Genomic DNA, 27,798 nt, shown 5'->3' with positions numbered 1-27,798 from the left:
AAACTGAGACCGACTCCCTGTTTAGCGATTCGGTTTTTCTCCGCTGCAGCATCCCGGGACAATGTGACCCTGCACGGATCACCTTCATTAGCTCGTCGGAAACCATTACGAAGTTTGATCGGTCCACGACGTGCACGGTTGAGTGACCGTCAGCTGGTGTAGCTTGCCACAGCAGCGGGAGGTAAGGAAGAGAGAGGGGGAGAAGGCTACGGGTTAGCATTAACTAGCTACCGGTATCTGCATTAGTTAGAATGATATGATCTCACATCCTCAATCGATCATTTTGGTGCAAGGTTCTCTGGTTTTTATGCCCTTACAGTAGATAGCTTGCTAGTTAGTCCGTGCTAGCTTCTGCTGCAAGATGCATGTAATGAACTAGCTATTATCCAACGTAGCGAAAGTTAGCTAGTGGGAGCTACTTTTAGTAGCTTATTAATGAATGCATCCGTGTTATAGTATAGGTAGTTGCAAGCTAGTGTCAACACATTTGAATAAAGCTAGAACGCTAATCATTAGCTAGCACGATAAGCTAACTAACCGTGCCTGACTGCAGCACGCCAGTGGAAGTGATTTGACAAGTCTCATTTGGCAGATGGCTAACATATTTAGCAACAGGGCCATATTTACAAACGTATAGATGCCAGTATTCCCTCCCAATACCGTACCATGTAATCTGCCTGCCTTTCTCTCTCGCTCTCCGGCAGCTCCATCGAGCCATGCGACAGTGGTGCCTCCCGGCTGCGATACCGCGACCCGAACCGATGCCCACAGGGCGCCTCTCTCCCCCGCTATCAGGTAGGCAAAGGCAGGGCAGACAGGCACTGTACATGCCATGGGTCAATCACGCATTGTTTTGCAGTCAGTGCACAGATTCAATGAATGTACCCAAATGTACAATTATCTCGCGAAAGTTTGTCATTTTTGTTCCACGAGAGATTTATGTACAGTAGCCTACATATACCATTCAACATCATGGCATTAAATATATATATATATATTTTTTTAGCCCAAGTTACGTTTGGTGTTTTTCTCATGCTCCAGACACCTTTTGTAAGTGAACTTGACAACAAAGTCCTGCGTATACAGTATTTCAATGTAATATTTTTTATATGTTAGAGACCTATGGGAAGTGTGTGTGTGGACAAGTCATGTATGTTTTAACCCGTTAGATGTGAGGATGGAGTGTTGTGGGGTGGAGCCACGCTATACCATCGAGCAGATCGACCTCCTTCAGCGTCTCCGTCTCTCAGGGATGACCAAGCCACAGATCATCCAGGCCTTGGAGTCCCTAGAGCGGCTAGATCCCGACCATCGCCCCCCGTACTGCAACGACACCCACGCCGCCAACCCCACAACCAACACTACCCCTACCACAGCCTCCGCCCCAGCCCCCTCCTCCTCCTCTTCCTCCTCCTCTTCTTCCTCCCTCTCCTTGGCATCCGCCACAACGCAGACCCCTGGGCTAGACGGCGCCTCACTGTCGCCTAGCAACAGCTATGAGGCCTCTCCCCCACCGCTGTACACACATGGGGTTGAAGTTCAGAAGTCGTTTAGCTATGACATCATGGCAGAGGAGGACTGGGATCTGGAGGAGAAGGTGGAGGAGTACATGAGGTGAGGAGAGAGTGTGAGGGCTGGAAGGGACAGTAGACTGTGACGTGGAGGAGTACACGAGGGAGGGACAGTAGACTGATGTGGAGAAGGTGGAGTACATGAGGGAGGGACAGTAGACTGACGTGGAGGAGTACATGAGGGAGGGACAGTAGACTGATGTGGAGAAGGTGGAGTACATGAGGAAGGGACAGTAGACTGTGACGTGGAGAAGGTGGTGGAGTACATGAAGGATGGAGGGACAGTAGACTGTGACGTGGAGTACATGAGGAAGGGACAGTAGACTGTGACGTGGAGGAGTACATGAGGAAGGGACAGTAGACTGTGACGTGGATAAGGTAGAGTACATGAGGGAGGGACAGTAGACTGATGTGGAGAAGGTGGAGTACATGAGGGAGGGACAGTAGACTGTGACGTGGAGAAGGTGGAGGAGTACATGAAGGATGGAGGGACAGTAGACTGTGACATGGAGAAGGTGGAGTACATGAGGGAGGGACAGTAGACTGTGACATGGAGAAGGTGGAGGAGTACATGAAGGATGGAGGGACAGTAGACTGTGACATGGAGAAGGTGCAGGGAGGTAGGTAGTAGGAAACCCTGAAGAGAAAGTAGAGGATGAGGAGGGGTATTTGAGGTGAAGGTGAGTGAGGTAGTAGTGAAGAGAAAGTAGAGGATGAGGAGGGGTATTTAAGGTGAAGGTGAGTGAGGTAGTAGTGAACCCTGAAGAGAAAGTAGAGGATGAGGAGGGGTATTTGAGGTGAAGGTGAGTGAGGTAGTAGTGAAGAGAAAGTAGAGGATGAGGAGGGGTATTTAAGGTGAAGGTGAGTGAGGTAGTAGTGAACCCTGAAGAGAAAGTAGAGGATGAGGAGGGGTATTTAAGGTGAAGGTGAGTGAGGTAGTAGTGAACCCTGAAGAGAAAGTAGAGGATGAGGAGGGGTATTTGAGGTGAAGGTGAGTGAGGTAGTAGTGAAGAGAAAGTAGAGGATGAGGAGGGGTATTTAAGGTGAAGGTGAGTGAGGTAGTAGTGAACCCTGAAGAGAAAGTAGAGGATGAGGAGGGGTATTTAAGGTGAAGGTGAGTGAGGTAGTAGTGAACCCTGAAGAGAAAGTAGAGGATGAGGAGGGGTATTTAAGGTGAAGGTAAGAGACAGCAGAGAATCTAGCTCTGGGAGAGGAAACTCATCAGATAACAACAGCCAGTCTCTGGTGATGCTGGCTTATTCTCCTACTGCTAGACTGACTCATTTAGGTCAGGTGTGTAGGGAGGGATGGATAAAAAGATGATTGCAGCCAGGCTTACATACAGGTCCTAAAGAAGGCAGTAGGCTTTATGACAGTCTCTGGCAGTATAGCTTCTTGTGCAAGTTTGTAGACTTTCCAGAAACCACAGTCGAATCAATGCAGAGAGAAAGAAAATAGAGAATGAGTAGAGAGAAAGAAAATAGAGAATGAGTAGAGAGAAAGAAAATAGAGAATGAGCAGAGAGAAAGAAAATAGAGAATGAGCAGAGAGAAAGAAAATGGAGAATGAGTAGAGAGAAAGAAAATAGAGAATGAGCAGAGAGAAAGAAAATAGAGAATGAGTAGAGAGAATGAGTAGAGAGAAAGAAAATAGAGAATGAGCAGAGAGAAAGAAAATAGAGAATGAGTAGAGAGAATGAGTAGAGAGAAAGAAAATAGAGAATGAGCAGAGAGAAAGAAAATAGAGAATGAGTAGAGAGAATGAGTAGAGAGAAAGAAAATAGAGAATGAGTAGAGAGAAAGAAAATAGAGAATGAGCAGAGAGAAAGAAAATAGAGAATGAGCAGAGAAGTAGAACACGGAACACGTAATAATAGATACATATAATTGGCAATGATTACTTGGTTATATACAAGGGGTTCCGGCGGTGCCTAGTCTATATACAAGGGGTTCCGGCGGTGCCTAGTCTATATACAAGGGGTCCCGGCGGTGCCTAGTCTATATACAAGGGGTTCCGGCGGTGCCTAGACTATATACAAGGGGTCCCGGGGGCACGAAGTCTATTTGCGAGGGGTTCCGGGGGCACGAAGTCTATTTGCAAGGGGTCCCGGCGGTGCCTAGTCTATATACAAGGGGTGCCTAGTCTATATACAAGGGGTCCCGGTGGTGCCTAGTCTATATACAAGGGGTGCCTAGTCTATATACAAGGGGTGCCTAGTCTATATACAAGGGGTGCCTAGTCTATATACAAGGGGTCCCGGGGGCACGAAGTCTATTTGCGAGGGGTTCCGGGGGCACGAAGTCTATTTGCAAGGGGTCCCGGCGGTGCCTAGTCTATATACAAGGGGTGCCTAGACTATATACAAGGGGTCCCGGGGGCACGAAGTCTATTTGCGAGGGGTTCCGGGGGCACGAAGTCTATTTGCAAGGGGTCCCGGCGGTGCCTAGTCTATATACAAGGGGTGCCTAGTCTATATACAAGGGGTGCCTAGTCTATATACAAGGGGTGCCTAGTCTATATACAAGGGGTGCCTAGTCTATATACAAGGGGTGCCTAGTCTATATACAAGGGGTCCCGGTGTTGCCTAGTCTATATACAAGGGGTCCCGGGTCTATATACAAGGGGTCCCGGCGGTGCCTAGTCTATATACAAGGGGAGCTGGCGGTGCCTAGACTATATACAAGGGGTCCCGGTGGTGCCTAGTCTATATACAAGGGGTTCCGGCGGTGCCTAGACTATATACAAGGGGTCCCGGTGGTGCCTAGTCTATATACAAGGGGTTCCGGCGGTGCCTAGACTATATACAAGGGGTCCCGGTGGTGCCTAGTCTATATACAAGGGGTTCCGGCGGTGCCTAGTCTATATACAAGGGGTCCCGGTGGTGCCTAGTCTATATACAAGGGGTCCCGGCGGTGCCTAGTCTATATACAAGGGGTCCCGGTGGTGCCTAGTCTATATACAAGGGGTGCTGGCGGTGCCTAGACTATATACAAGGTGTGCCGGGTTGCTCTGATCGTGTGTGTATAGGATACATTATGGATAACCAGTCAACTAATCGTGGATCTGGAGTCATGTAAGCTAGGCCTACGGCTTCCTCTCCTCGTTTCTGGCTCTCCTTCATCAGCTTATCTGAAAACGTAGGGGAGGCAGAAAACACATGGTGTAGAATGTACACTATTTGTTTGGTTCCACCAGTGTATCCACATTACTGCAGATGGAGAATCTATTGAGTTGTACGGAAGTAGTGATGTCAGTTACTCTATCCACTGCTCACACCACAAACAGGAAGTGTGTTGTCTGTTCTTACTCTATGGTGTCTATTGTTGTTGTTGCAGGAGGGACGGTCACTGTTGTTGTTGTAGGGACAGGAAGTGTGTTGTCTGTTCTTACTCTGTGGTGCCTGTTGTGTTCTTCTAGGAGGGACAGTAACCTGGTGAAGGAGGAGATTAAAACCTTCCTCAACAACCGCAGGATCTCCCAGGCCATCGTGGGACAGGTGACAGGTAAAGCAGTCATATATATATTTATTTTGTGAACCTGTGTCGTCTGTTTTTAGTGTGCGCTGTTTACATTGTTTTGTATGAATATTAGTGTCTTTCCTTCTAGGATATTTTTTTATAATGCTCTCATTTGGCTTGTAAGTAAGCATTTCACTGTAAGGTCTACTACACCTGTTGTATTCAGCATTTCACTGTAAGGTCTACTACACCTGTTGTATTCAGCATTTCACTGTAAGGTCTACTACACCTGTTGTATTCAGCATTTCACTGTAAGGTCTACTACACCTGTTGTATTCAGCATTTCACTGTAAGGTCTACTACACCTGTTGTATTCAGCATTTCACTGTAAGGTCTACTACACCTGTTGTATTCAGCATTTCACTGTAAGGTCTACTACACCTGTTGTATTCAGCATTTCACTGTAAGGTATACTACACCTGTTGTATTCAGCATTTCACTGTAAGGTCTACTACACCTGTTGTATTCAGCATTTCACTGTAAGGTCTACTACACCTGTTGTATTCAGCATTTCACTGTGAGGTCTACTACACCTGTTGTATTCAGCATTTCACTGTGAGGTCTACTACACCTGTTGTATTCAGCATTTCACTGTAAGGTCTACTACACCTGTTGTATTCAGCATTTCACTGTGAGGTCTACTACACCTGTTGTATTCAGCATTTCACTGTGAGGTCTACTACACCTGTTGTATTCGGCACATGTGACAAATAAGATTCGATTTGTTACTACTTGCGCTCCTTCTCTTCATCTATTTCTCCTCTCCTCCCATAATCTCCTACCTTCCTCTGCTTCTTATTTACCTTCCTCCTCCTCACTGCTCTCCCTAAGTATCATATTTTCGTGATCACATACACATATTTACAGATGTTATTGCAGGTGTTGTGAATTCGGTCCGTTCCTTCTCCTCACCCTAGGTATCAGAGTTAGCACCCAATTTCTATCAATCATCCTTGATTGATCGCTACAACTTGATTGGAGTCCACCTGTGGCCAATTGTTTTGGACATGATTTAGAAAGGAACACACCTGTCTGTATAAGGTCCCACAGTTGACAGAATCTATACCATGAAGTACAAGGAACTATCCGTCGATCTCTGAGAGAATTGTGATCAGACATACATCTGGGGATTAAACAACGTCGATAGTGTTGAGCGTTTTATTCCAAGACAACCAAACAATTTCTAGAGCACGGTGGTCTCCGTTATTGGGAAATTTAAAAAATATGGGACTTCCCTAGAGCTGTCCGTCTGACCAAACTGAGCAGCCGAGCAAGAAGGACCTTGGTCAGAGGTGACCAAGAACCCAGCGACCACCCTGACAGAACTACAGAGTTCCTTGGCTGAGATGGGAGAACCTGCCAGAAGGTCAACCGTCTCTACAGTACTTCACCAATCTGGGCTTTATGGGGGAGTGGCTAAACAGAAGCCACTCCTGAGGAAAAATGTCTGGAGTTTGCAAAAAGACAAGAGCATGAGGCAAAATATTATGTGGTCTGATGACAACATTTTTGCCTGAATGCAAAGTGCTATGTCTGGGAACCAGGCACAGCTCATCCCCTATCTTAACACCACCCCTACCATGAAGCATGGTGGTGGCAGCGTCATGCTATGGGTATGTTTTTCAACGGCAGGGACTGGAAGACTTTTTTTTCTTTTTTTTTTAAGGATAGATAGAACAATGAGTGGAACCAAATACAGGCAAATCCACGATGAGAACCTGCTTCAGACAACCTTAGAAGACGATGGGGAGACGATTGAAGTTCCAACAGTACAATGACCCCAATCTAAAACAACAACGCTGGAATGTCTTCAGAACGAGAATGTGAAAGTCCTTGAGTGGGCCTGCCAAAGCCCAGATTTGAATCCCATCGAAAAATTTCTAAAACAATGTTTTCACTTTATTTATTCGGGTATTGTATGTAGATGGGTGAGATTTAAAAAAAATATATATATATATTTATTATTATTTTTTGAATTCAGGTTGTAACACAGCAAACTGTGGCTTAAGTCCAGGGGTAAGAATACTTTCTGAAGGCTCTGTATACAGTGCATTGTGAACGTTTTCAGACCTCTTGATTCGTTCCACATTTAGTTGGGTTACAGCCTGACTCTAAAATGGATTCAATTGTCTTTGTCCCCTCAACAATCTACACACAATACCCGATAATGACGAAGCAAAAAAACAGGTTTTCAGAAATGTTTGCCCATTTTTATTACAGAAACTGAAATGACATTTACATAAGTATTCAGACCCTTTACTCAGTACTTTGTTAAAGCACCTTTTGGCAGTGATTACAACCTAGAAGCTTCTTGGGTATGACGCTGCAAGCGTGGCGCACCTGTATTTGGGGAGTTTCTCCCATTCTTCTCTGCAGATCCTCTCAAGCTCTGTCAGGTTGGATGGGGAGCGTTGCTTTTTTCAGGCCTCCAGAGATGTTCGATCGGGTTCAAGTCCGGGCCACTCGAGGACATTCAGAGACTTGTCCTTGAAGCCATTCCTGCGTTGTCTTGGCCGTGTGCTTAGGGTCGTTGTCCTGTTGGAAGGTAAACCTTCTCCCCAGTCTGAGGTCCTGAGCGCTCTGGAGCAGGATTTCAGAGTGGTGTAAAGAACTTCAATACAAATACTTTGAAAGTACTACTTAAGTAGTTTTTTGGGGGGTATCTGTACTTCACTATCCCTGGTCATCCCTACTGCCTCTGATCTGGCGGACTCACTAAACACATGCTTCGTTTTAAACGATGTCTGAATGTTGGAGAGTGCCCCTGGTTATCTGGGAAATAAAAAAAAAAAAACAAGAAAATGGTGCCGTCTTAAAATAAGGAATTTTAAATTATTTTTTACTTTTTGCTACTTAAGTACCAGTCAAACGTTTGGACACCTACTAATTCAAAGCTGTCATCGAGGCAAAGGGTGCTTTGAAGAATCTCAAATATAACATGTATTTTGTTTTAACACTTTTTTTTGGTTACTACATGACTCCATATTGTGTTATTTCATAGTTTTGATGTCTTCACTATTATTCCACAATTTAGAAAATAGTAAAGAATATTGAAAAACCCTGGAATGAGTAGGCGTGTCCAAATTTTTGACTGGTAATGTATATTTAAAACCAAATAGTGTTTTACTTTTACTCAGTAGTATTTTACTGAGTGACTTAAACTTTTACTTGAGTCATTTTCTATTCATGTATATTTTCATTTACTTAAGTATGACAATTTAGTACTTTTTCCACCACTGTTCTTTGCTCTGTTCATCTTTCCCTGGATCCTGACTAGTCTCCCAGTCCCTGCTGCTAAAAAAAACATCCCCACAGCATGATGTTGCCACCACCATGCTTCACGATAGGGATGGTGCCAGGTTTACTCCAGAAGTGATGCTTGGCGTTCAGGCCAAAGAATTCAACCTTGGTTTCATCAGACCAGAGAATCCTCTTTCTCATGGGCTGTCCTTTTGGTGCCTTTTGGCAAACTCCAAGCGGGCTGTCGTGTCTTTTACTGAAGAGTGGCTTCCGCCTGACCACTAGCATAAATGCCATATTTGGTGGAGTGCTTCAGAGAGGGTTGTCCTTCTGGAAGGTTCTCCCATCTCCACAGAGGAACGCTGGAGCTCTGTCAGAGTGACCATCAGGTTCTTGGTTACCTCCCTGACCAAGACCCTTCTCCCCCAATTGCTCAGTTTGTCCGGGCGGCCAACTCTAGGAAGAGTATTGGTGGTTCCAAACTTCTTCCATATAAGAATGATGGAGACCACTGTGTTCTTTGGGGACATTTCAATGCCTCAAAAATTATTTTGGTACCCTTCTCCAGATTTGTGCCTCGACACTATCCTGTCTCAGAGCTCTACAGACAATTCCTTCAACCTCATGACTTGTTTTTTTTTTTGCTCTGACAGGCATTGTCCACTGTGGGACCTTTTATATAGACAGGTGTGTGCCTTTCCAAATCATGTCCAATCAATTGAATTTACCACAGGTGGACCCCAATCAAGTTGTAGAAACATCTCAAGGATGTTCAATGGAAACAAAATGCACCTGAACTCAATTTCGAGTCTCATAGCAAATGTTCTAATTACTTTTATGTAAGTAAGGTATTTCTGTTTTTATCTAAATTTGCTAAAGAAATCTTACAAACCTGTTTTTGCTTTGTCATTATGGGGTATTGTGTGTAGATTGAGGGGGGGGGGGGGTGACTTAATCCATTTTAGAATAAAGCTGTAACAAAATGTGGAAAAGGTCAAGGGGTCTGAATACTTTCCGAATGCACTGTATAGCCCCTCCCTAGGTATCAGTCAGAGCTATCTCTCCTCTCTTCTCTCTAGGTATTAGTCAGAGCTATCTCTCCTCTCTTCTCTAGGTATCAGTCAGAGCTATCTCTCCTCTCTTCTCTCTAGGTATTAGTCCGAGCTAGCTCTGACTGATACCTAGGGAGAAGAGATAGCTCGGACTAATACCTAGAGAGAAGAGAGGAGAGATAGCTCTGACTGATACCTAGAGAAGAGAGGAGAGATAGCTCTGACTAATACCTAGAGAGAAGAGAGGAGAGATAGCTCTGACTGATACCTAGGGAGAAGAGATATCTCTCCTCTCTTCTCTCTAGGTATTAGTCCGAGCTATCTCTTCTCCCTAGGTATCAGTCAGAGCTATCACTCCTCTCTTCTCCCTAGGTATCAGTCAGAGCTATCTCTCCTCTCTTCTCCCTAGGTATCAGTCAGAGCTATATCTCTCAGTGGTTGCTGCAGCAGGGCTTGGAGATGAGTGACTCCAAACGCAGAGCCTTCTACCGCTGGTACCTGCTTGAGAGAAACAACCCAGGTAAGAACCAGTGTAGGAGGCGGCTAAGGGGAGGGAGCGGTTCATGTCGACTCCATTCTGTTAGCTGGACTGCTGCTTGTTATTGTCTCCTTTCCCCTATGTCCGTCCTATGTCCCGTACTCCTAATCCTGCATTGTGAATCCACACACACACCTTTTCTGGTTCTAGAGGTCTGGAGAGTTCAGTGAAGTACAGAGAACTATGTCTGAGAGAACGTATACAGTAGGATAAAAACACACGGCACATTTTATACTTGGTCTGTAACTGTAAACAATTAGAATGCGACAGGTGTCGCTAGTCAAAACAGCATTTAAATGACTGTCAAGTTTCCTTGTCGCACAGACATGGAGTGTCTGCAACTGTCGCAATGTCCGTTGTCGTGGTTCCCCACGCTGCCATGGCAACTATACCAAATCCTCCTGTGACAAGATGCAGGACTGTATCAGAATTATCTGCTTTTATTTGGTGACACTGTGGCGCTAAGCTATTCAATGTCAACTTGCCATTACCTTGGAAATAATTATGTTGTGGGTTTATTTTCCTGTAGTAATGATTTTACAAAGTAGCTCAGGTTACGATGTTGTCTGCTATACTCTGGTCATTATTTGAACTGGCTAGCTAGCTAGCTAGTTAGCTAGTTAGTTAGCTAGTTAGCTAGCTAGTTAACAAAGTTTACAAAGTAGCTCAGGTTACGATGTTGTCCGCTATACTCTGGTCATTATTTGAACTGGCTAGCTAGCTAGCTAGTTAGTTAGTTAGCTACAGCGCTTTCAGAAAGTATTCATACTCCTTAGACTTATTCCACATGGTTGTTGTTACAGCCTGAATTCAAAATGGATTAAATATGTTTTGGTTTTTTTCTCTCTCACCCATCCACACACACAACTCCATAATGACAAAGTGAAAACATGTTTTTTTTTTTTTTTAGAAATGGATTAAAAATAAAACACTATTATACTGTTTCTTGATCAGATAAGTGTTCAACACCCATTGGCAGGGATTACAGCTGTTGGTCATTCTGGGTCAGTTTATAAGAGCTGTTGGTCATTCTGGGTCAGTTTCTAAGAGCTGTTGGTCATTCTGGGTCAGTTTATAAGAGGTGTTGGTCATTCTGGGTCAGTTTATAAAGGGTGTTGGTCATTCTGGGTCAGTTTCTAAGAGCTGTTGGTCATTCTGGGTCAGTTTCTAAGAGCTGTTGGTCATTCTGGGTCAGTTTCTAAGAGCTGTTGGTCATTCTGGGTCAGTTTCTAAGAGCTGTTGGTCATTCTAGGTCAGTTTCTAAGAGCTGTTGGTCATTCTGGGTCAGTTTATAAGAGGTGTTGGTCATTCTGGGTCAGTTTCTAAGAGCTGTTGGTCATTCTGGGTCAGTTTCTAAGAGCTGTTGGTCATTCTGGGTCAGCTTCTAAGAGCTGTTGGTCATTCTGGGTCAGTTTCTAAGAGCTGTTGGTCATTCTGGGTCAGTTTCTAAGAGCTGTTGGTCATTCTGGGTCAGTTTCTAAGAGCTGTTGGTCATTCTGGGTCAGTTTCTAAGAGCTGTTGGTCATTCTGGGTCAGTTTCTAAGAGCTGTTGGTCATTCTGGGTCAGTTTCTAAGAGGTGTTGGTCATTCTGGGTCAGTTTATAAAGGGTGTTGGTCATTCTGGGTCAGTTTCTAAGAGCTGTTGGTCATTCTGGGTCAGTTTCTAAGAGCTGTTGGTCATTCTGGGTCAGTTTCTAAGAGCTGTTGGTCATTCTGGGTCAGTTTCTAAGAGCTGTTGGTCATTCTGGGTCAGTTTCTAAGAGCTGTTGGTCATTCTGGGTCAGTTTCTAAGAGCTGTTGGTCATTCTGTGTCAGTTTCTAAGAGGTGTTGGTCATTCTGGGTCAGTTTATAAGAGGTGTTGGTCATTCTGGGTCAGTTTATATAGGGTGTTGGTCATTCTGGGTCAGTTTCTAAGAGCTTTCCACACCTGGATTGTGCAACATTTGCCCATTTGTATTATTTTCTAAATTCTTCAAACTCTGTTAAATTGGTTGTTGATCATTGCTAGACAACCATTTTCAGGTCTTGCCATAGATTTTCAAGTAGATTTGAGTCAAAACTGTAATTCGGCCATTCAGGAACATTCACTGTCTTCTTGGAAAGCAACTCCAGTGTTGATTTGGCTTTGTGTTTTAGGTTATTGTCCTGCTGAAAGGTGAATGAATCTCCCAGAGTCTGCTGGAAAGCAGACTGAACCAGGTTTTCCTCCAGGATTTTGTCTGTGCTTTGCTCCATTCCGTTAGATATTTTTTATCCTGAAAAACTCTCCAATCCTTAATGAGGCTAGGCTACCCTGGGGCGGCAGGGTAGCCTAGTGGTTAGAGCGTTGGACTAGTAACCGGAATGTTGCAAGTTCAAACCCCCAAATCTGTCGTTCTGTCCCTGAACAGGCAGTTAACCCCACTGTTCCTAGGCCGTCATTGAAAATAAGAATTTGTTCTTAACTGACTTGCCTAGTTAAATAAAGGTAAAATAAAAATAAAATTACAAACGTAACACTTTGTATTCAGGCCAAGAATTTTGCCAAATGTTTTGCTGCATTACTTGTTTTTTTTATTTAACCTTTATTTAACCTTTATTTAACTAGGTCATTTAGGAGCAAATTCTTATTTACAATGACGGCCTACCAAAAGGCCTCCTGCGGGGGCGGGGCCTGGGATTAAAATAAATACAATATAAATAGGACAAAACACACATCACAACGAGAGAGACGACACAACATAGAGAATTTAGTGCCTTGTTGCGAACAGGATGCATGTTTTGGAATCTTTTTATTTTTTTTATGTACAGGCTTCCTCCTTTTATTCTGTCAATATTAGGTCAGGATTGTTTAGTAACTAAAATGTTGATCCACCCGTTAAACTGTTTATGAAGTCACCATTGGCCTAATGCTGAAATCCCTGAGTGGTTTCCTTCCTCTCCGGCAACTGAGTTAGGAAGGACGCCTGTATCTTTGTAGTGACTCAGCTTATTGATACACCATCCAGAGTGTAATTAATAACTTCACCATAATAATTCAATGTCTGCTTTTTATATTTTTACCCATCTACCAATAGGTCCCCTTTTTTGGGAGGCATTGGAAAACCTCCCTGGTCTTTGTGGTTGAATCTGGGTTTGAAATTCACTGCTCGACTGAGGAACCTTACAGATAATGAGGTAGTCATTCAAAACTCATGTTAAACACTTATTGCACACAGAGTGAGTCCATGCAACTTATGTGACTTGTTAAGCACTTTTTTTAAATGTTTATTCTGAACTTATTTAGGCTTGCCATTACAAAGGTGTTGAATAATTATTAACTCAAGACATTTCAGCTTTTAATTTTTAATTAATTTGTAAACATTTCTAAAAAACATAATTCCACTTTGACATAATGTGTGTAGGCCAGTGATGATATCTCAATTTAATCCATGTTAAATTCAGGCTGTAACACAACAAAATGTGGCTAAGGTCAAGGGGCATAAATACTTTTCTGAAGGCACTGTAGCTAACTAGCTAGCAACGAACCAAAACATTGTTTATAAAATGGCTTTTATTGTCCTGGCTTGCTAGGTTGACATTTCCTGAATTTTTAAACAGATGGGTTTATTGGTGTTGAAATAGACTGCCGTCTGGAGCGCCGGGCTGCTGTTTTGGGTTTATTCGTTGTCATAACGACGACAACAAGTTTGGCGTCGGACGACAATCGAATGTTGTCGCTACGTTATTTGTCGACAGACATGTCAATAGACGACTGTAAACCAGCCTTTGCTATAGATATTAATCAATTATGTTAAAGTCATCTGGTTTGAAGTGAAACTCTAGTGGATGAGTGTGGTGTCTGTCCATCCATCTAAACCCAGGCCACAGGAACGTTTTGATGCATCTAAACCCAGGCCACAGGAACGTCGCGATCCATCTAAACCCAGGCTACAGGAACGTCACGATCCGTCCATCTAAACCCAGGCCACAGGAACGTCACGATCCATCTATACCTTGGCTACAGGAACGTCACGATCCGTCCATCTAAACCCAGGCCACAGGAACGTCACGATCCATCTAAACCCAGGCTACAGGAACGTCACGATCTGTCCATCTAAACCCAGGCCACAGGAACGTCACAATCCATCTAAACCCAGGCCACAGGAATGTCACGACCCGTCCATCTAAACCCAGGCCACAGGAACGTCACAATCCATCTAAACCCAGGCCACAGGAATGTCACGACCTGTCCATCTAAACCCAGGCTACAGGAACGTCACGATCCGTCCATCTAAACCCAGGCCACAGGAACGTCACGATCCATCTAAACCCAGGCCACAGGAACGTCACAATCCATATAAACCCAGGCCACAGGAACGTCACAATCCATCTAAACCCAGGCCACAGGAACGTCACAATCCATCTAAACCCAGGCCACAGGATGTCACGACCCGTCCATCTAAACCCAGGCTACAGGAACGTCACAATCCATCCATCTAAACCCAGGCCACAGGAACGTCACGATCCATCTAAACCCAGGCCACAGGAACGTCACAATCCATATAAACCCAGGCCACAGGAACGTCACAATCCATCTAAACCCAGGCCACAGGAACGTCACAATCCATCTAAACCCAGGCCACAGGAACGTCACGATCCATCTAAACCCAGGCTACAGGAACGTCACGATCCATCCATCTAAACCCAGGCTACAGGAACATCACGATCCCTCCATCTAAACCCAGGCTTCAGGAACGTCACGATCCGTCCATCTAAACCCAGGCTACAGGAACGTCACGATCCGTCCATCTAAACCCAGGCTACAGGAACATCACGATCCGTCCATCTAAACCCAGGCTACAGGAACGTCACGATCCCTCCATCTAAACCCAGGCTACAGGAACGTCACGATCCCTCCATCTAAACCCAGGCTACAGGAACGTCGTGACCTCATAAGAAGTCAACAATAAACATCCACACAGACCAATGTATAGATGCACTAGAAGTGTTCTGAAAATGAAACCGTTTGCTCAATTCTACATCAGTAAAGACATTAGCCTAAATATTACAATGTTTAATCTGTCACTTTAGTGCTTCACTCCTATGTCACATGACCAAAATGCATGAACAATCTACCTACCCCTGCCTTCTTCATGCCATTTCCCTGTCCTCCCTTATTCCCCAAAAGCTTTGCTGATGCTGCTTCTGTGTGGTTCTCAGTCCTGATCCTGGAGAGGTAGAATTCCGGTGCTGGTTTTCATTCCTACATGGCTAACAGGCTAACCATAATAACCCCATCTAATACTAACAATGATGCTAATTCAGGATCCTAATGCTAACGTGTTGCCTTTTCTCTATGCCTTTCTACCTGGTGGGCACTTCATTACTAAACTTTTGGACCTGTCTGCCGTTTACCTGTTCAGAACAGTAATCTCAAAGTTTCTCTTGTTAACTTAACACATTGTGGCCACAAAAATGATTGGATGAAGTCCGTAAGATTAAATTATAAATTGATATTGATAGACATACAAACATGTGATCTAATTTTGATTGACTGTAGGACTTCTGTTAACTCTAGGCCTAAATCTTAAACCAATATTGCCCAAACTCTGTATGCCTACTTAGATACGTCTGTGGCCTGACCTGACCACTGGTTTGGTTTTGTCCTTAATGAAGGGCTGAGATGGAGTGAAAGCCAGCACGGCCCGGCGGGTCTGGGCCCAGGGCTCGTTGGTCTCGGCCAGGGGCTCTGTGGTCTCGGCCAGGGGTTGGGCCAGAACCTGGGCTCTGGACCCGCCAGGGGAGGGGACAGAGACGTCACAGGGATGGTGGGAAACGCCGCTACGGGCGCCACGGCCGCGGCCACTGCCTCTACCACCTGGGGCAGACAGAGAGAGCTGCTGATGCACCTCCTCCCATGGTACACTGCTGCCGCACAGCAGGCACAGCCAGGTAACGGCCAGGTAACAGCCAGGTAACAGCAAGCCCCTGCCCACCCATGCCCATAACAGGCAACCACTCTTACAGGGCTCAACCCTCCCTCTCTCCTCAGTTCTGTCTGTGGCTGTTCAGGAACGAGGCAGGTGATGTTTTTACTAGTCCAGGTTTTAGGTCACGCTCCAACTCTGAGTTCCATTACCAAAGTCGAAAGTAAAAAAATTAAATGAAAAAAAAAGACACTGCAGCACTCAGTGACCCCTGTCTGTCTGACACATCCTGTCATCACATAGCCTGCATGCCTGTCTGTGTCCACGTTGTGTCCCACTGTCAGTCCGAGGGATGTCATGTATCCTAAAAGTCCAAATCCTTATTAAAATACTACAGTCATGTGATTGAACTATCACTTCTTTCTCATAACTAATAGTTACAATGGGTTACTTTCTCTTGATGTTTAAACTTCCTCTCTCACTCCCTCTCTCACCTCCTTCCCTCACTCCCTCTCGCTCACCTTCCTCCTTATCTAACTCCCTCCCTCCCCCTCTCACCTTCCTGTCTCTCACCTCCCCCTCTTTTCCCTTATCTTTCTCACCACCTCCCTGTCTCCTCCCTTCCCTTTCTCTCGCCTCCTCCCTTCCCTTTCTCTCGCCTCCTCCCTTCCCTTTCTCTCTCCTCCTCCCTTTCCTTTCTCTCGCCTCCTCCCTTCCCTTTCTCTCGCCTCCTCCCTTCCCTTTCCCTCGCCTCCTCCCTTCCCTTTCCCTCGCCTCCTCCCTTCCCTTTCTCTCGCCTCCTCCCTTCCCTTTCTCTCGCCTCCTCCCTTTCTCTCGTCTCCTCCCTTCCCTTTCTCTCGTCTCCTCCCTTCCCTTTCTCTCGCCTCCTCCCTTTCTCTCGTCTCCTCCCTTCCCTTTCTCTCGTCTCCTCCCTTCCCTTTCTCTCGTCTCCTCCCTTCCCTTTCTCTCGTCTCCTCCCTTCCCTTTCTCTCGCCTCCTCCCTTCCCTTTCTCTCGCCTCCTCCCCCTCTCATTACGTCCCATGTAGGTGCTACCCTGTCGATGCGCTCCCTGGTAAAGGAGGAGCCTGATTGGAGGACGGGGGTCAGCCCCGGGGAGAGGGGCGGGGTGGCGGGCGGTCCTCTGAGGCTGCGGAGGGGAAGCAGGTTCACCTGGAGGAAGGAGTGCCAGTCAATCATGGAGAGGTGAGCCAATCAAAGTGCAGTACTTTCCAGTTGACTAGCCAACTGTCGGCTGACGTAGAAAGAGCTTTATAAATACATTTGATTGATTGATTATCTATGTTGACCCACACCTGGAAGAAAAGCACTCTCAGAAATCGACTGCTATTTAATCAAATAAAGTAGAGTTTGCTAGACAGCTAGTTTGTAGTCTTTCTGGCTTCAGTTTGAAGTGATTGGGTTAGCTGTGTTGTTGGCTAGCTCCCCTGAACAACAGTGTCCAGCTTCTGTATGAAGTGATTGTGTTAGCCGTGTTGTTGGCTAGCTCCTCTGAACAACAGTGTCCAGCTTCAGTTTGAAGTGATTGTGTTAGCCGTGTTGTTGGCTAGCTCCTCTGAACAACAGTGTCCTGACGAGAGAACACATTTTCTACACCAGGTGAAATCACACCTCGTTAGCTCATTTATTATAGATGTATTCAAATAAATGTCACTAGAAAACAGCTTAAACAAATGCAGCTACTCTTGTTATTCTGTCTGCACTGTTCGACGTGACTGAGTTAGCCATAGTTGGTTGGGTAGCTAGCAAGGGATAAGAATGTTGCCAGCCAGTATGTCAATGAAACATTCAGAGCGAACGACTGGGTCGGGTCCATAGATACAGAACCAATAGACTGAACAACTGGGTCGCGTCCATAGATACAGAACCAATAGACTGAACGACTGTGTCGCGTCCATAGATACAGAACCAATAGACTGAACGACTGGGTTGCGTCCATAGATACAGAACAAAAAGAGTGAACGACTGGGTCGGGTCTCTGGCTCTCGTCGTCTGGCCCTCGCTACATATTCATCGCCAGGCCCACTGGCTCCAGGTCATCTATAAGTCTATGCTAGGTAAAGCTTCGCCTTATCTCAGTTCACTGGTCACGATAACAACACCCACCCGTAGCACACGTTCCAGCAGGTATATCTCACTGATCATCCCCATAGCCAACACCTCATTTGGCCATTTTTCCTTCCAGTTCTCTGCTGCCAGTGACTGGAACGAATTGCAAAAATCGCTGAAGCTGGAGACTTTTATTTCCCTCACCAACTTCAAACATCAGCTTTCTGAGCAGCTAACCAATCGCTGCAGCGCTATATATGTCCCACCCAATCTACCTACCTCATCCCCATACTGTTTTTATTTTATTTACTTTTCTGCTCTTTTGCACACCAGTATCTCTACTTGCACATCATCATCTGCTCATTTATCACTCCAGTGTTAATCTGCTAAATTGTAACTATTTGCTCCTATGGCCTATTTATTGCCTACCTCCGCATGCCTTTTGCACACACTGTATATAGACTTTCTTTTTTCCTACTGTGTCATTGACTTGTTTGTGTTATTGGCTTGTTTATTGTTTATTCCATGTGTAACTCTGTGTCGTTGTATGTGTTGAACTGCTTTGCTTTATCTTGGCCAGGTTGCAGTTGCAAATGAGAACCTGTTCTCAACTGGCCAACCTGGTTAAATAAAGGTGTTCTCAACTGGCCAACCTGGTTAAATAAAGGTGTTCTCAACTAGCCTACCTGGTTAAATAAAGGTGTTCTCAACTAGCCTACCTGGTTAAATAAAGGTGTTCTCAACTGGCCTACCAGGTTAAATAAAGGTGTTCTCAACTAGCCTACCTGGTTAAATAAAGGTGTTCTCAACTAGCCTACCTGGTTAAATAAAGGTGTTCTCAACTAGCCTACCTGGTTAAATAAAGGTGTTCTCAACTGGCCTACCTGGTTAAATAAAGGTGTTCTCAACTAGCCTACCAGGTTAAATAAAGGTGTTCTCAACTAGCCTACCAGGTTAAATAAAGGTGTTCTCAACTAGCCTACCTGGTTAAATAAAGGTGTTCTCAACTAGCCTACCTGGTTAAATAAAGGTGTTCTCAACTAGCCTACCTGGTTAAATAAAGGTGTTCTCAACTAGCCTACCTGGTTAAATAAAGGTGTTCTCAACTAGCCTACCTGGTTAAATAAAGGTGTTCTCAACTGGCCTACCTGGTTAAATAAAGGTGTTCTCAACTGGCCTACCTGGTTAAATAAAGGTGTTCTCAACTGGCCTACCAGGTTAAATAAAGGTGTTCTCAACTGGCCTACCTGGTTAAATAAAGGTGTTCTCAACTGGCCTACCTGGTTAAATAAAGGTGTTCTCAACTGGCCTACCTGGTTAAATAAAGGTGTTCTCAACTAGCCTACCTGGTTAAATAAAGGTGTTCTCAACTAGCCTACCTGGTTAAATAAAGGTGTTCTCAACTGGCCTACCTGGTTAAATAAAGGTGTTCTCAACTAGCCTACCAGGTTAAATAAAGGTGTTCTCAACTAGCCTACCAGGTTAAATAAAGGTGTTCTCAACTAGCCTACCTGGTTAAATAAAGGTGTTCTCAACTAGCCTACCTGGTTAAATAAAGGTGTTCTCAACTAGCCTACCTGGTTAAATAAAGGTGTTCTCAACTAGCCTACCTGGTTAAATAAAGGTGTTCTCAACTAGCCTACCTGGTTAAATAAAGGTGTTCTCAACTGGCCTACCTGGTTAAATAAAGGTGTTCTCAACTGGCCTACCTGGTTAAATAAAGGTGTTCTCAACTGGCCTACCTGGTTAAATAAAGGTGTTCTCAACTGGCCTACCTGGTTAAATAAAGGTGTTCTCAACTGGCCTACCTGGTTAAATAAAGGTGTTCTCAACTGGCCTACCTGGTTAAATAAAGGTGTTCTCAACTAGCCTACCTGGTTAAATAAAGGTGTTCTCAACTAGCCTACCTGGTTAAATAAAGGTGTTCTCAACTAGCCTACCTGGTTAAATAAAGGTGTTCTCAACTAGCCTACCTGGTTAAATAAAGGTGTTCTCAACTAGCCTACCTGGTTAAATAAAGGTGTTCTCAACTAGCCTACCTGGTTAAATAAAGGTGTTCTCAACTAGCCTACCTGGTTAAATAAAGGTGTTCTCAACTAGCCTACCTGGTTAAATAAAGGTGTTCTCAACTAGCCTACCTGGTTAAATAAAGGTGTTCTCAACTGGCCTACCTGGTTAAATAAAGGTGTTCTCAACTGGCCTACCTGGTTAAATAAAGGTGTTCTCAACTGGCCTACCTGGTTAAATAAAGGTGTTCTCAACTGGCCTACCTGGTTAAATAAAGGTGTTCTCAACTGGCCTACCTGGTTAAATAAAGGTGTTCTCAACTAGCCTATCTGGTTAAATAAAGGTGTTCTCAACTAGCCTACCTGGTTAAATAAAGGTGTTCTCAACTAGCCTACCTGGTTAAATGAAGGTGTTCTCAACTAGCCTACCTGGTTAAATAAAGGTGTTCTCAACTAGCCTACCTGGTTAAATAAAGGTGTTCTCAACTAGCCTACCTGGTTAAATAAAGGTGTTCTCAACTAGCCTACCTGGTTAAATAAAGGTGTTCTCAACTAGCCTACCTGGTTAAATAAAGGTGTTCTCAACTAGCCTACCTGGTTAAATAAAGGTGTTCTCAACTAGCCTACCTGGTTAAATGAAGGTGTTCTCAACTAGCCTACCTGGTTAAATGAAGGTGTTCTCAACTAGCCTACCTGGTTAAATGAAGGTGTTCTCAACTAGCCTACCTGGTTAAATGAAGGTGTTCTCAACTAGCCTACCTGGTTAAATGAAGGTGTTCTCAACTAGCCTACCTGGTTAAATGAAGGTGTTCTCAACTAGCCTACCTGGTTAAATAAAGGTGTTCTCAACTGGCCTACCTGGTTAAATAAAGGTGTTCTCAACTAGCCTACCTGGTTAAATAAAGGTGTTCTCAACTAGCCTACCTGGTTAAATAAAGGTGTTCTCAACTAGCCTACCTGGTTAAATAAAGGTGTTCTCAACTAGCCTATCTAGTTAAATAAAGGTGTTCTCAACTGGCCAACCTGGTTAAATAAAGGTGTTCTCAACTAGCCTTCCTGGTTAAATAAAGGTGTTCTCAACTGGCCTACCTGGTTAAATAAAGGTGTTCTCAACTGGCCTACCTGGTTAAATAAAGGTGTTCTCAACTAGCCTACCTGGTTAAATAAAGGTGTTCTCAACTAGCCTACCTGGTTAAATAAAGGTGTTCTCAACTAGCCTACCTGGTTAAATAAAGGTGTTCTCAACTAGCCTACCTGGTTAAATAAAGGTGTTCTCAACTAGCCTATCTAGTTAAATAAAGGTGTTCTCAACTGGCCTACCTGGTTAAATAAAGGTGTTCTCAACTGGCCTACCTGGTTAAATAAAGGTGTTCTCAACTGGCCTACCTGGTTAAATAAAGGTGTTCTCAACTAGCCAACCTGGTTAAATAAAGGTGTTCTCAACTAGCCTACCTGGTTAAATAAAGGTGTTCTCAACTAGCCTACCTGGTTAAATAAAGGTGTAAAAATGTTGCAACGTTTGCTGGCCCGAGACGATATATCCTCCAAACACAGGCTTCTCTGGCATTATCACTTAAATAATCTACTGTAATTTATTTAGGCAGCTGTCTTGTTTACTATAGAACGGTTGAAGTGTTATTATTTTAACTTGTTTTCATGTTTCGTTTGACACCGTTCATGTTCATTTGGACATTTTGTTTTAAAACATTTCACACGGGTCTCATTTATTTTCCTGTGTATCCCGGGGTTGAAAACAACAGACATCTGAAACAGTTGACATGGGAAATAATCAAATTGCTTTACTGGCTTTGTAGATTTTACATTGTTTTTAACACACATTTATTACATGTTAATATTACAAGCATTTCGCTACACTCGCATTAACGTCTGCTAACCACCTGTATGTGACAAATAGCATTTTGATTTGACATTTGATGAATAAAGGTACTATTTTGTATATTTGTCATGATACAGATTTGTATCGTAGGTGAAATATTGCTTAATTGCAAATATTGCAAGACAATATTAGGCAACCATTATTCAGTGGAATGGGTAAGAAGGCTAATGCCTCAACTTCCTGGGACAAGATCAGTCTAGTGTATCAAAATAGTTTTTTTAATAAATACTCCTCTGGGAACACATTGTACACACAATATTGTATGTGTTTTATGTCTTCTGCCCAAATTAAATTCAATGAATACGAATCTCTGTCAACATAGATATCACAGTATTCGGACATGCTGAGATTCCTGTTAATTTGGTACAAATGCATGTCGGGAGACCGATCCAGAACTGGTTTTAATCACAATTACTGCAGTAGTCAACAAACTTTTTCCTGGAGAGCTATGGGTTGTCCAGGCTTTTGTTCTACCCCTACACTAATTATTAGTGGTTGAGTCTATTGATGTTAGTGGTGGGTGATGTCATGATGAGATGTCATCAATGCCTTTTTATGACATATCTGATTTAGAAACTGGAATCCTTTTTATAACGGATTTCTAACTGATAAAAAGCCAAGTGCATCCTAAGTACAAGAATGATCTTTTGTCGCAATGTTTCCCCCTGAATGCGGTCGACTTCCTGTGATGCTTCTAAGCAGAGGTCACTCTCAGAAATGAGAACACAACAGGCACGTAGACCAGCCACACCGTCACATAGCTCTATGGATTACGCAATGCCACTGCAGTGCTGCTTCTCTTTATGGGCTAGTTTACACTCCCGTCCCGCTGAAGGGCGATACTGTAGGTTAGTGTGATGGAGGAAGTCGGAGGGGGGTGTAACTGCTCCTGCTGTTTATTTGTAAGGGGAAGTTATTATTATTCAGACAGGGAAAAGAGGAAGATGGAGGGTGGATTAAGTGGTGCAATAAATCTTTGTTTATTTAAAATGAGATTTGTTTTTATTTATTGCCTAGAAACGGAGAGTGTAAACAGTGCTGAATGTAATCCACCTAATGTGTTCCATTAATCTACCGTACTACTTCAATGAGAGTGTCTTGATTGGTTAGCAATGCAGTCAGGGATCTTTTTAAGCACTTACAGATTTGTAACCTATTCAAATTGCACATTTTAAAAAATAAAAAATAAAACATTTTTGCAAGATGTAACATTATAGGAAATAGATGATGTAGTACACAATTTTCAGGTACCCGTTTTAGCTCGTGAGCACTATTTTCAGAACTACTAGCTGAAACGATACAAAACTACTGGCTGAAACGATACAGAACTCCTGGCTGAAACGATACAGAACTACTGGCTGAAACGATACAAAACTACTGGCTGAAACGATACAAAACTACTGGCTGAAACAATACAAAACTACTGGCTGAAACGATACAAAACTACTGGCTGAAACGATACAAAACTACTGGCTGAAACGATACAGAAACGATACAGAGCTACTGGCTGAAACGATACAGAACTACTGGCTGAAACGATACAGAACTACTGGCTGAAACGATACAGAACTACTGGCTGAAACGATACAAAACTACTGGCTGAAACGATACAAAACTACTGGCTGAAACGATACAGAACTACTGGCTGAAACGATACAGAACTACTGGCTGAAACGATACAAACCTCTGGAGCATCACTTTAATAGCTGTGGGTGAGGCTAATCTGGCTGGATGTTTTCTCCTTCCTTCCTCCATTCAAAGTGATGCTCCAGTAGCTTTGTAGCATTTCGGCCAGTAGCTTTGTAGCGTTTCGGCCAGTAGCTTTGTAGCGTTTCGGCCAGTAGCTTTGTAGCGTTTCGGCCAGTAGCTTTGTAGCGTTTCGGCCAGTAGCTTTGTAGCGTTTCGGCCAGTAGCTTTGTAGCTTTTCGGCCAGTAGCTTTGTAGCGTTTAGGTCAGTAGCTTTGTAGCTTTTCGGCCAGTAGCTTTGTAGCGTTTAGGCCAGTAGTAGCTTCTGATTGGTTAATGCCATGGGTGCGAGGTTGTCTAACACTGTTCTTATTGGCTGGTTGTTGTGTCTGTCAGTTTCTTCATGGAGAACCAGTACCCTGATGAAGCGAAGAGAGAGGAGATCGCTAACGCTTGCAACTCAGTCATCCAGAAACCTGGTCAGTTTGTGGTTCAAGCACAGCCCACCCACACACCTGTAACCAATGTCTTTATTCTTAACCCAATTATCATGAGCTCATATCTACCTTTTTTCTTATGCCCCTTTTAAACAACTTATTTTTATACCAAATTAAGTCCTATGTTCAAAAAGGCTCACCAAATTTTACCTATACACTTGTCCATCTCTCCTCTGTCACTGTTACCCAGGATGCAAGCTGTCCGAGTTTGAGCGTGTCACGGCTCTGAAAGTGTACAACTGGTTCGCCAACCGCCGGAAGGAGATGAAGAGACGGGCTAATATAGGTGAGAATCTCTGATACCAAAACACCCCCTTTTCCCTAACACCCAGGCACATTCGGTTAGACCTGAAAGCATTGGATAGGTATCGGCACTATGATAAGAGTTCAACGTTAGCCATTGTTAGGCTAGCTGGAATATCTATTTTCAGATGTAGGAGATGTAGCTGCTGGCAGAGGGGCTGCACGTAGCTGCTGGCAGAGGGGCTGCACGTAGCTGCTGGCAGAGGGGCTGCACGTAGCTGCTGGCAGAGGGGCTGCACGTAGCTGCTGGCAGAGGGGCTGCACGTAGCTGCTGGCAGAGGGGCTGCACGTAGCTGCTGGCAGAGGGGCTGCACGTAGCTGCCGGCAGAGGGGCTACACGTAGCTTGACACTAGTGGATAAAGGACAGCATTTCTCTTTCCCTGTTTGTACCCTTTTTGTCTGCTTTCTTTCTCCTCCTCCCTCTCGCCTTCTCCCCGTCAGAGGCAGCCATCTTGGAGAGTCATGGTATCGAGGTTCCAAGCCCGAGCTGTCAATCCAACGGGGAGGAGTTGGAACCACAGGACTTCACAGAGCAAGTGAATCAACGATTCATAGAGCAGGTGAATCAATGATTCATAGAGCAGGTGAATCAATGATTCATAGAGCAGGTGAATCAATGATTCTTAGAGCAGGTGAATCAATGATTCATAGAGCAGGTGAATCAATGATTCATAGAGCAGGTGAATCAACGATTCATAGAGCAGGTGAATCAACGATACATAGAGCAGGTGAATCAACGATTCATAGAGCAGGTGAATCAACGATTCATAGAGCAGGTGAATCAACGATTCATAGAGCAGGTGAATCAACGATTCATAGAGCAGGTGAATCAACGATTCATAGAGCAGGTGAATCAATGATTCATAGAGCAGGTGAATCAATGATTCATAGAGCAGGTGAGTCAGTGAATTGACAATTCAGTCAGGGATTTTAATACCAAACCACTTATCATTGAACTTGTACAATAAACTGCAACATGATGGCCAAATAATTTTCTCTATCCACACCAGACATAGAGGTTAAAATACCAAAATCAACTGTGAACCAACTATATTCATTTGGGGACAGGTCAAAACACCATTTGAAACATTCATGGACACTTAGCTAGCTTGCATTACAGCCACCGACTGGACTGGACTGGAGTGTTGACCTCAGTTCATCTTTCAATCACCCACGTGGGTATATGCTCCTAAAAACCAATGAGGAGATGGGAGAGGCGGGACTTGTAGTGCGCGCGTGTGAGCTGTTTGGATGAAATGATTGAGTAACATGTATGTTACATTTTATTTTGCGGGACACGTAACGCGGACTGTCTGGACAGTGTGAGACCAATAATATCTCATCTTTTTCCTTTTCCAGGAAGAGATATCTTCCAGGAAGGACCTTGATCTACAAGACACCTCCTCATTGGCTGCCGTCGAGGTCCTTCCCCCTCCAAGCCCCACCTCTCAGGTTCTGGAACAGAAAGCTGACGAATCGAAGAGAGAGACAGTGGACGAGGAGTGACCAATGGGAGAGCGTGGATTTGAATATATAACGGCATATTAAAAAACATATATATTAATAATAGATGCTCTGAATGTCTTCAGGGGTTATGACAAGTCAGTGCGTTAATTGTTGAAAAGGGTGCTATAGCTCTCGGTGCCTCTAGTGGTAGGGAGGCCACTGTGTCTATACAGTAATCATGCTTTACAGTAACGTCAATATTTATCTCTATCTCTCCATGTAGTGCATTCCAAGACAGTCTTAAATGAAAGACGACTCCTTATAAAGAACAGGGGTCTAAGTGGTTAAATCCTCTAGAAGCTCAACAGCCTTTTAACATTTTCTTTGCTACTTTACTTTTTAATTATTATTTTTAATTTTTTTAAAGGTTTTGACGAGTGGTTGCGTAATAATGAACTGGAGTGGGAACTGAATGTTTTGAACCTGCAGGTCAGGTGTGTTTTGATGATGAGGTGAAGACGGGTGCGTTTGGTCGAGGCGAGTTGAACTTTTGGTGTGACGATAAGTGTTTCCGATTAATATCAGCCTTCTCTGCTAGCTTGAATGTCTTTGACCCGATCTTAGTAAACTTGTTAGACTTTGGGATCAATCAATCAAGTAGTCCGGGTCAGTGTTATTAGGAGTCCAACCCTGAGGGACAAATGGAATCTCAGGTAAACCCAAAGATGGTGGATGATGTCGAATCATCACATGTTTCTCTCTCTCTCTCTCTCTAATAAGCTTCGTTCAAAAGGAATGTTTCGTATCATATGTTGACTGTTTCTGCGACAACAACAAAAAGCATCTTCATTGTATAATGTCAGCAAGCCAAACTAACACGGAGTTTCATTTATTACGCTTCCTTATGGTCGTCTTTCCTCAACAAATGTTGATTTGATCAAATTAACATTTTATTATGCGTAAGTAGCAAAACTAATAGTAATGAGTTACTCATGTCCCTTTTCTCGTATCGACATGAACCACTAGTCCGCCGAACCCATCGAGAAGCTACTCAAAAGTCTAGTCTGGTTTGGGTTTTAAAAAATAAAAAGAGATCTTCTAGGCCACATATTATTATTATTATTATTATTATTATTATTATTATTATTAAAGTTGTTAATCATGACTTGTAAAATGTATCTGTGTTATAAGCAGCACCTTCTTCTAGAATAAGCTCATTATATATGTACTGAGTGACTGAAAGCTGCCTTTCCTGCTCAATTCCTTTAAGTTCACATAGTTCCAAGAAGAAGAACTTAATGTGCTTTCATGTTCATTGGATATCAGCTGTGTGCTCCTGGTCATTAAAAAAAATGATTGCTAGCTGATAATGTTACAAGCATGACTATAAATGAACATGAAAGCCTCTGTTTGGGGAGCACTTTATTTCACATATGGATTTTACAGTTCTCCCCTCGCCCAAGGTCTTACTGGTTGTCATTATACTCACAGTGCTGAATCGGAACTTTTGATACACATACCGAACCCTGTGACCTCTGCCTAAATCATGCATTGAAGTCAATGGGAGAGATATGCCTGAATATGCAAGTACAAGTGCACAGACCGACCCCAAGTACAGGGCTCAATTAAAAGTAAAAAGTCCCATTGAGACTTCCCTGGTTAAATGAATAAAAAGTTAGGATTCAGCCCTAAGATCAGGTGTGTCAAACTCATTCCATGGACGACCTAGTGCAGTGTTTCCCAAACGATTTTTGCAATTCGTTCCAGTCACAGGCAGTAGAGAACTGGAACGAAAGGCGGCCAAATGAGGTGTTGGCTTTAGGGATGATCAGTGAGATACACCTGCTGGAGCGCGTGCTACGGGTGGGTGTTGCCATCGTGACCAGTGAACTGAGATAAGGCGGAACTTTACCTAGCATGGACTTGTAGATGACTTGGAGCCAGTGGGTCTGGCGACGAATATGTAGCGAGGGCCAGCCGACTAGAGCATACAGGTCGCAGTGGTGGGTGGTATAAGGTGCTTTAGTGACAAAACGGATGGCACTGTGATAAACTGCATCCAGTTTGCTGAGTAGAGTGTTGGAAG

General features: G+C 43.9%; 1 protein-coding gene across 3 annotated transcripts; it reads left to right on the top strand.

The window, feature by feature from the left end:
* Window positions 1–3: 3 nt before the first annotated feature.
* On the top strand, window positions 4–27,117 carry LOC139373867 (homeobox-containing protein 1-like). 3 transcript variants are annotated; one of them, XM_071114957.1, is made up of 11 exons: window positions 4–181; window positions 705–795; window positions 1,170–1,614; window positions 4,989–5,074; window positions 9,791–9,901; window positions 15,558–15,833; window positions 16,856–17,012; window positions 23,862–23,944; window positions 24,153–24,248; window positions 24,708–24,826; window positions 25,626–27,117. In XM_071114957.1, exons 2-11 carry the CDS (start codon window positions 717–719, stop codon window positions 25,770–25,772), a joined length of 1,599 nt encoding a protein of 532 aa, XP_070971058.1. In that variant the 5' UTR covers window positions 4–181; window positions 705–716; the 3' UTR covers window positions 25,773–27,117. The 3 variants fall into 3 exon arrangements, with proteins under 3 accessions (XP_070971058.1, XP_070971060.1, XP_070971059.1); XM_071114959.1 differs by lacking the exon at window positions 15,558–15,833; XM_071114958.1 differs by lacking the exon at window positions 9,791–9,901 and having other exon boundaries at window positions 25,626–25,992.
* Window positions 27,118–27,798: the final 681 nt, after the last annotated feature.

This window comes from Oncorhynchus clarkii, chromosome 18 (assembly GCF_045791955.1).
Source record: "Oncorhynchus clarkii lewisi isolate Uvic-CL-2024 chromosome 18, UVic_Ocla_1.0, whole genome shotgun sequence".
In the NCBI taxonomy this organism is placed as follows: domain Eukaryota; kingdom Metazoa; phylum Chordata; class Actinopteri; order Salmoniformes; family Salmonidae; genus Oncorhynchus; species Oncorhynchus clarkii.
Note: the sequence above shows the minus strand (reverse complement) of the source record. Positions and strands in the feature narration are given on the sequence as shown.

Excerpts from the sequence above, each read along its gene's own strand:
- LOC139373867 (XM_071114957.1), top strand. The coding sequence starts at position 717 with ATGCGACAGTGGTGCCTCCCGGCTGCGATACCGCGACCCGAACCGATG. Across the intron at positions 5,075-9,790 it reads CATCGTGGGACAGGTGACAG|GTATCAGTCAGAGCTATATC; the intron begins GTAAAGCAGTCA and ends TCTTCTCCCTAG. Across the intron at positions 9,902-15,557 it reads GCTTGAGAGAAACAACCCAG|GGCTGAGATGGAGTGAAAGC; the intron begins GTAAGAACCAGT and ends TCCTTAATGAAG.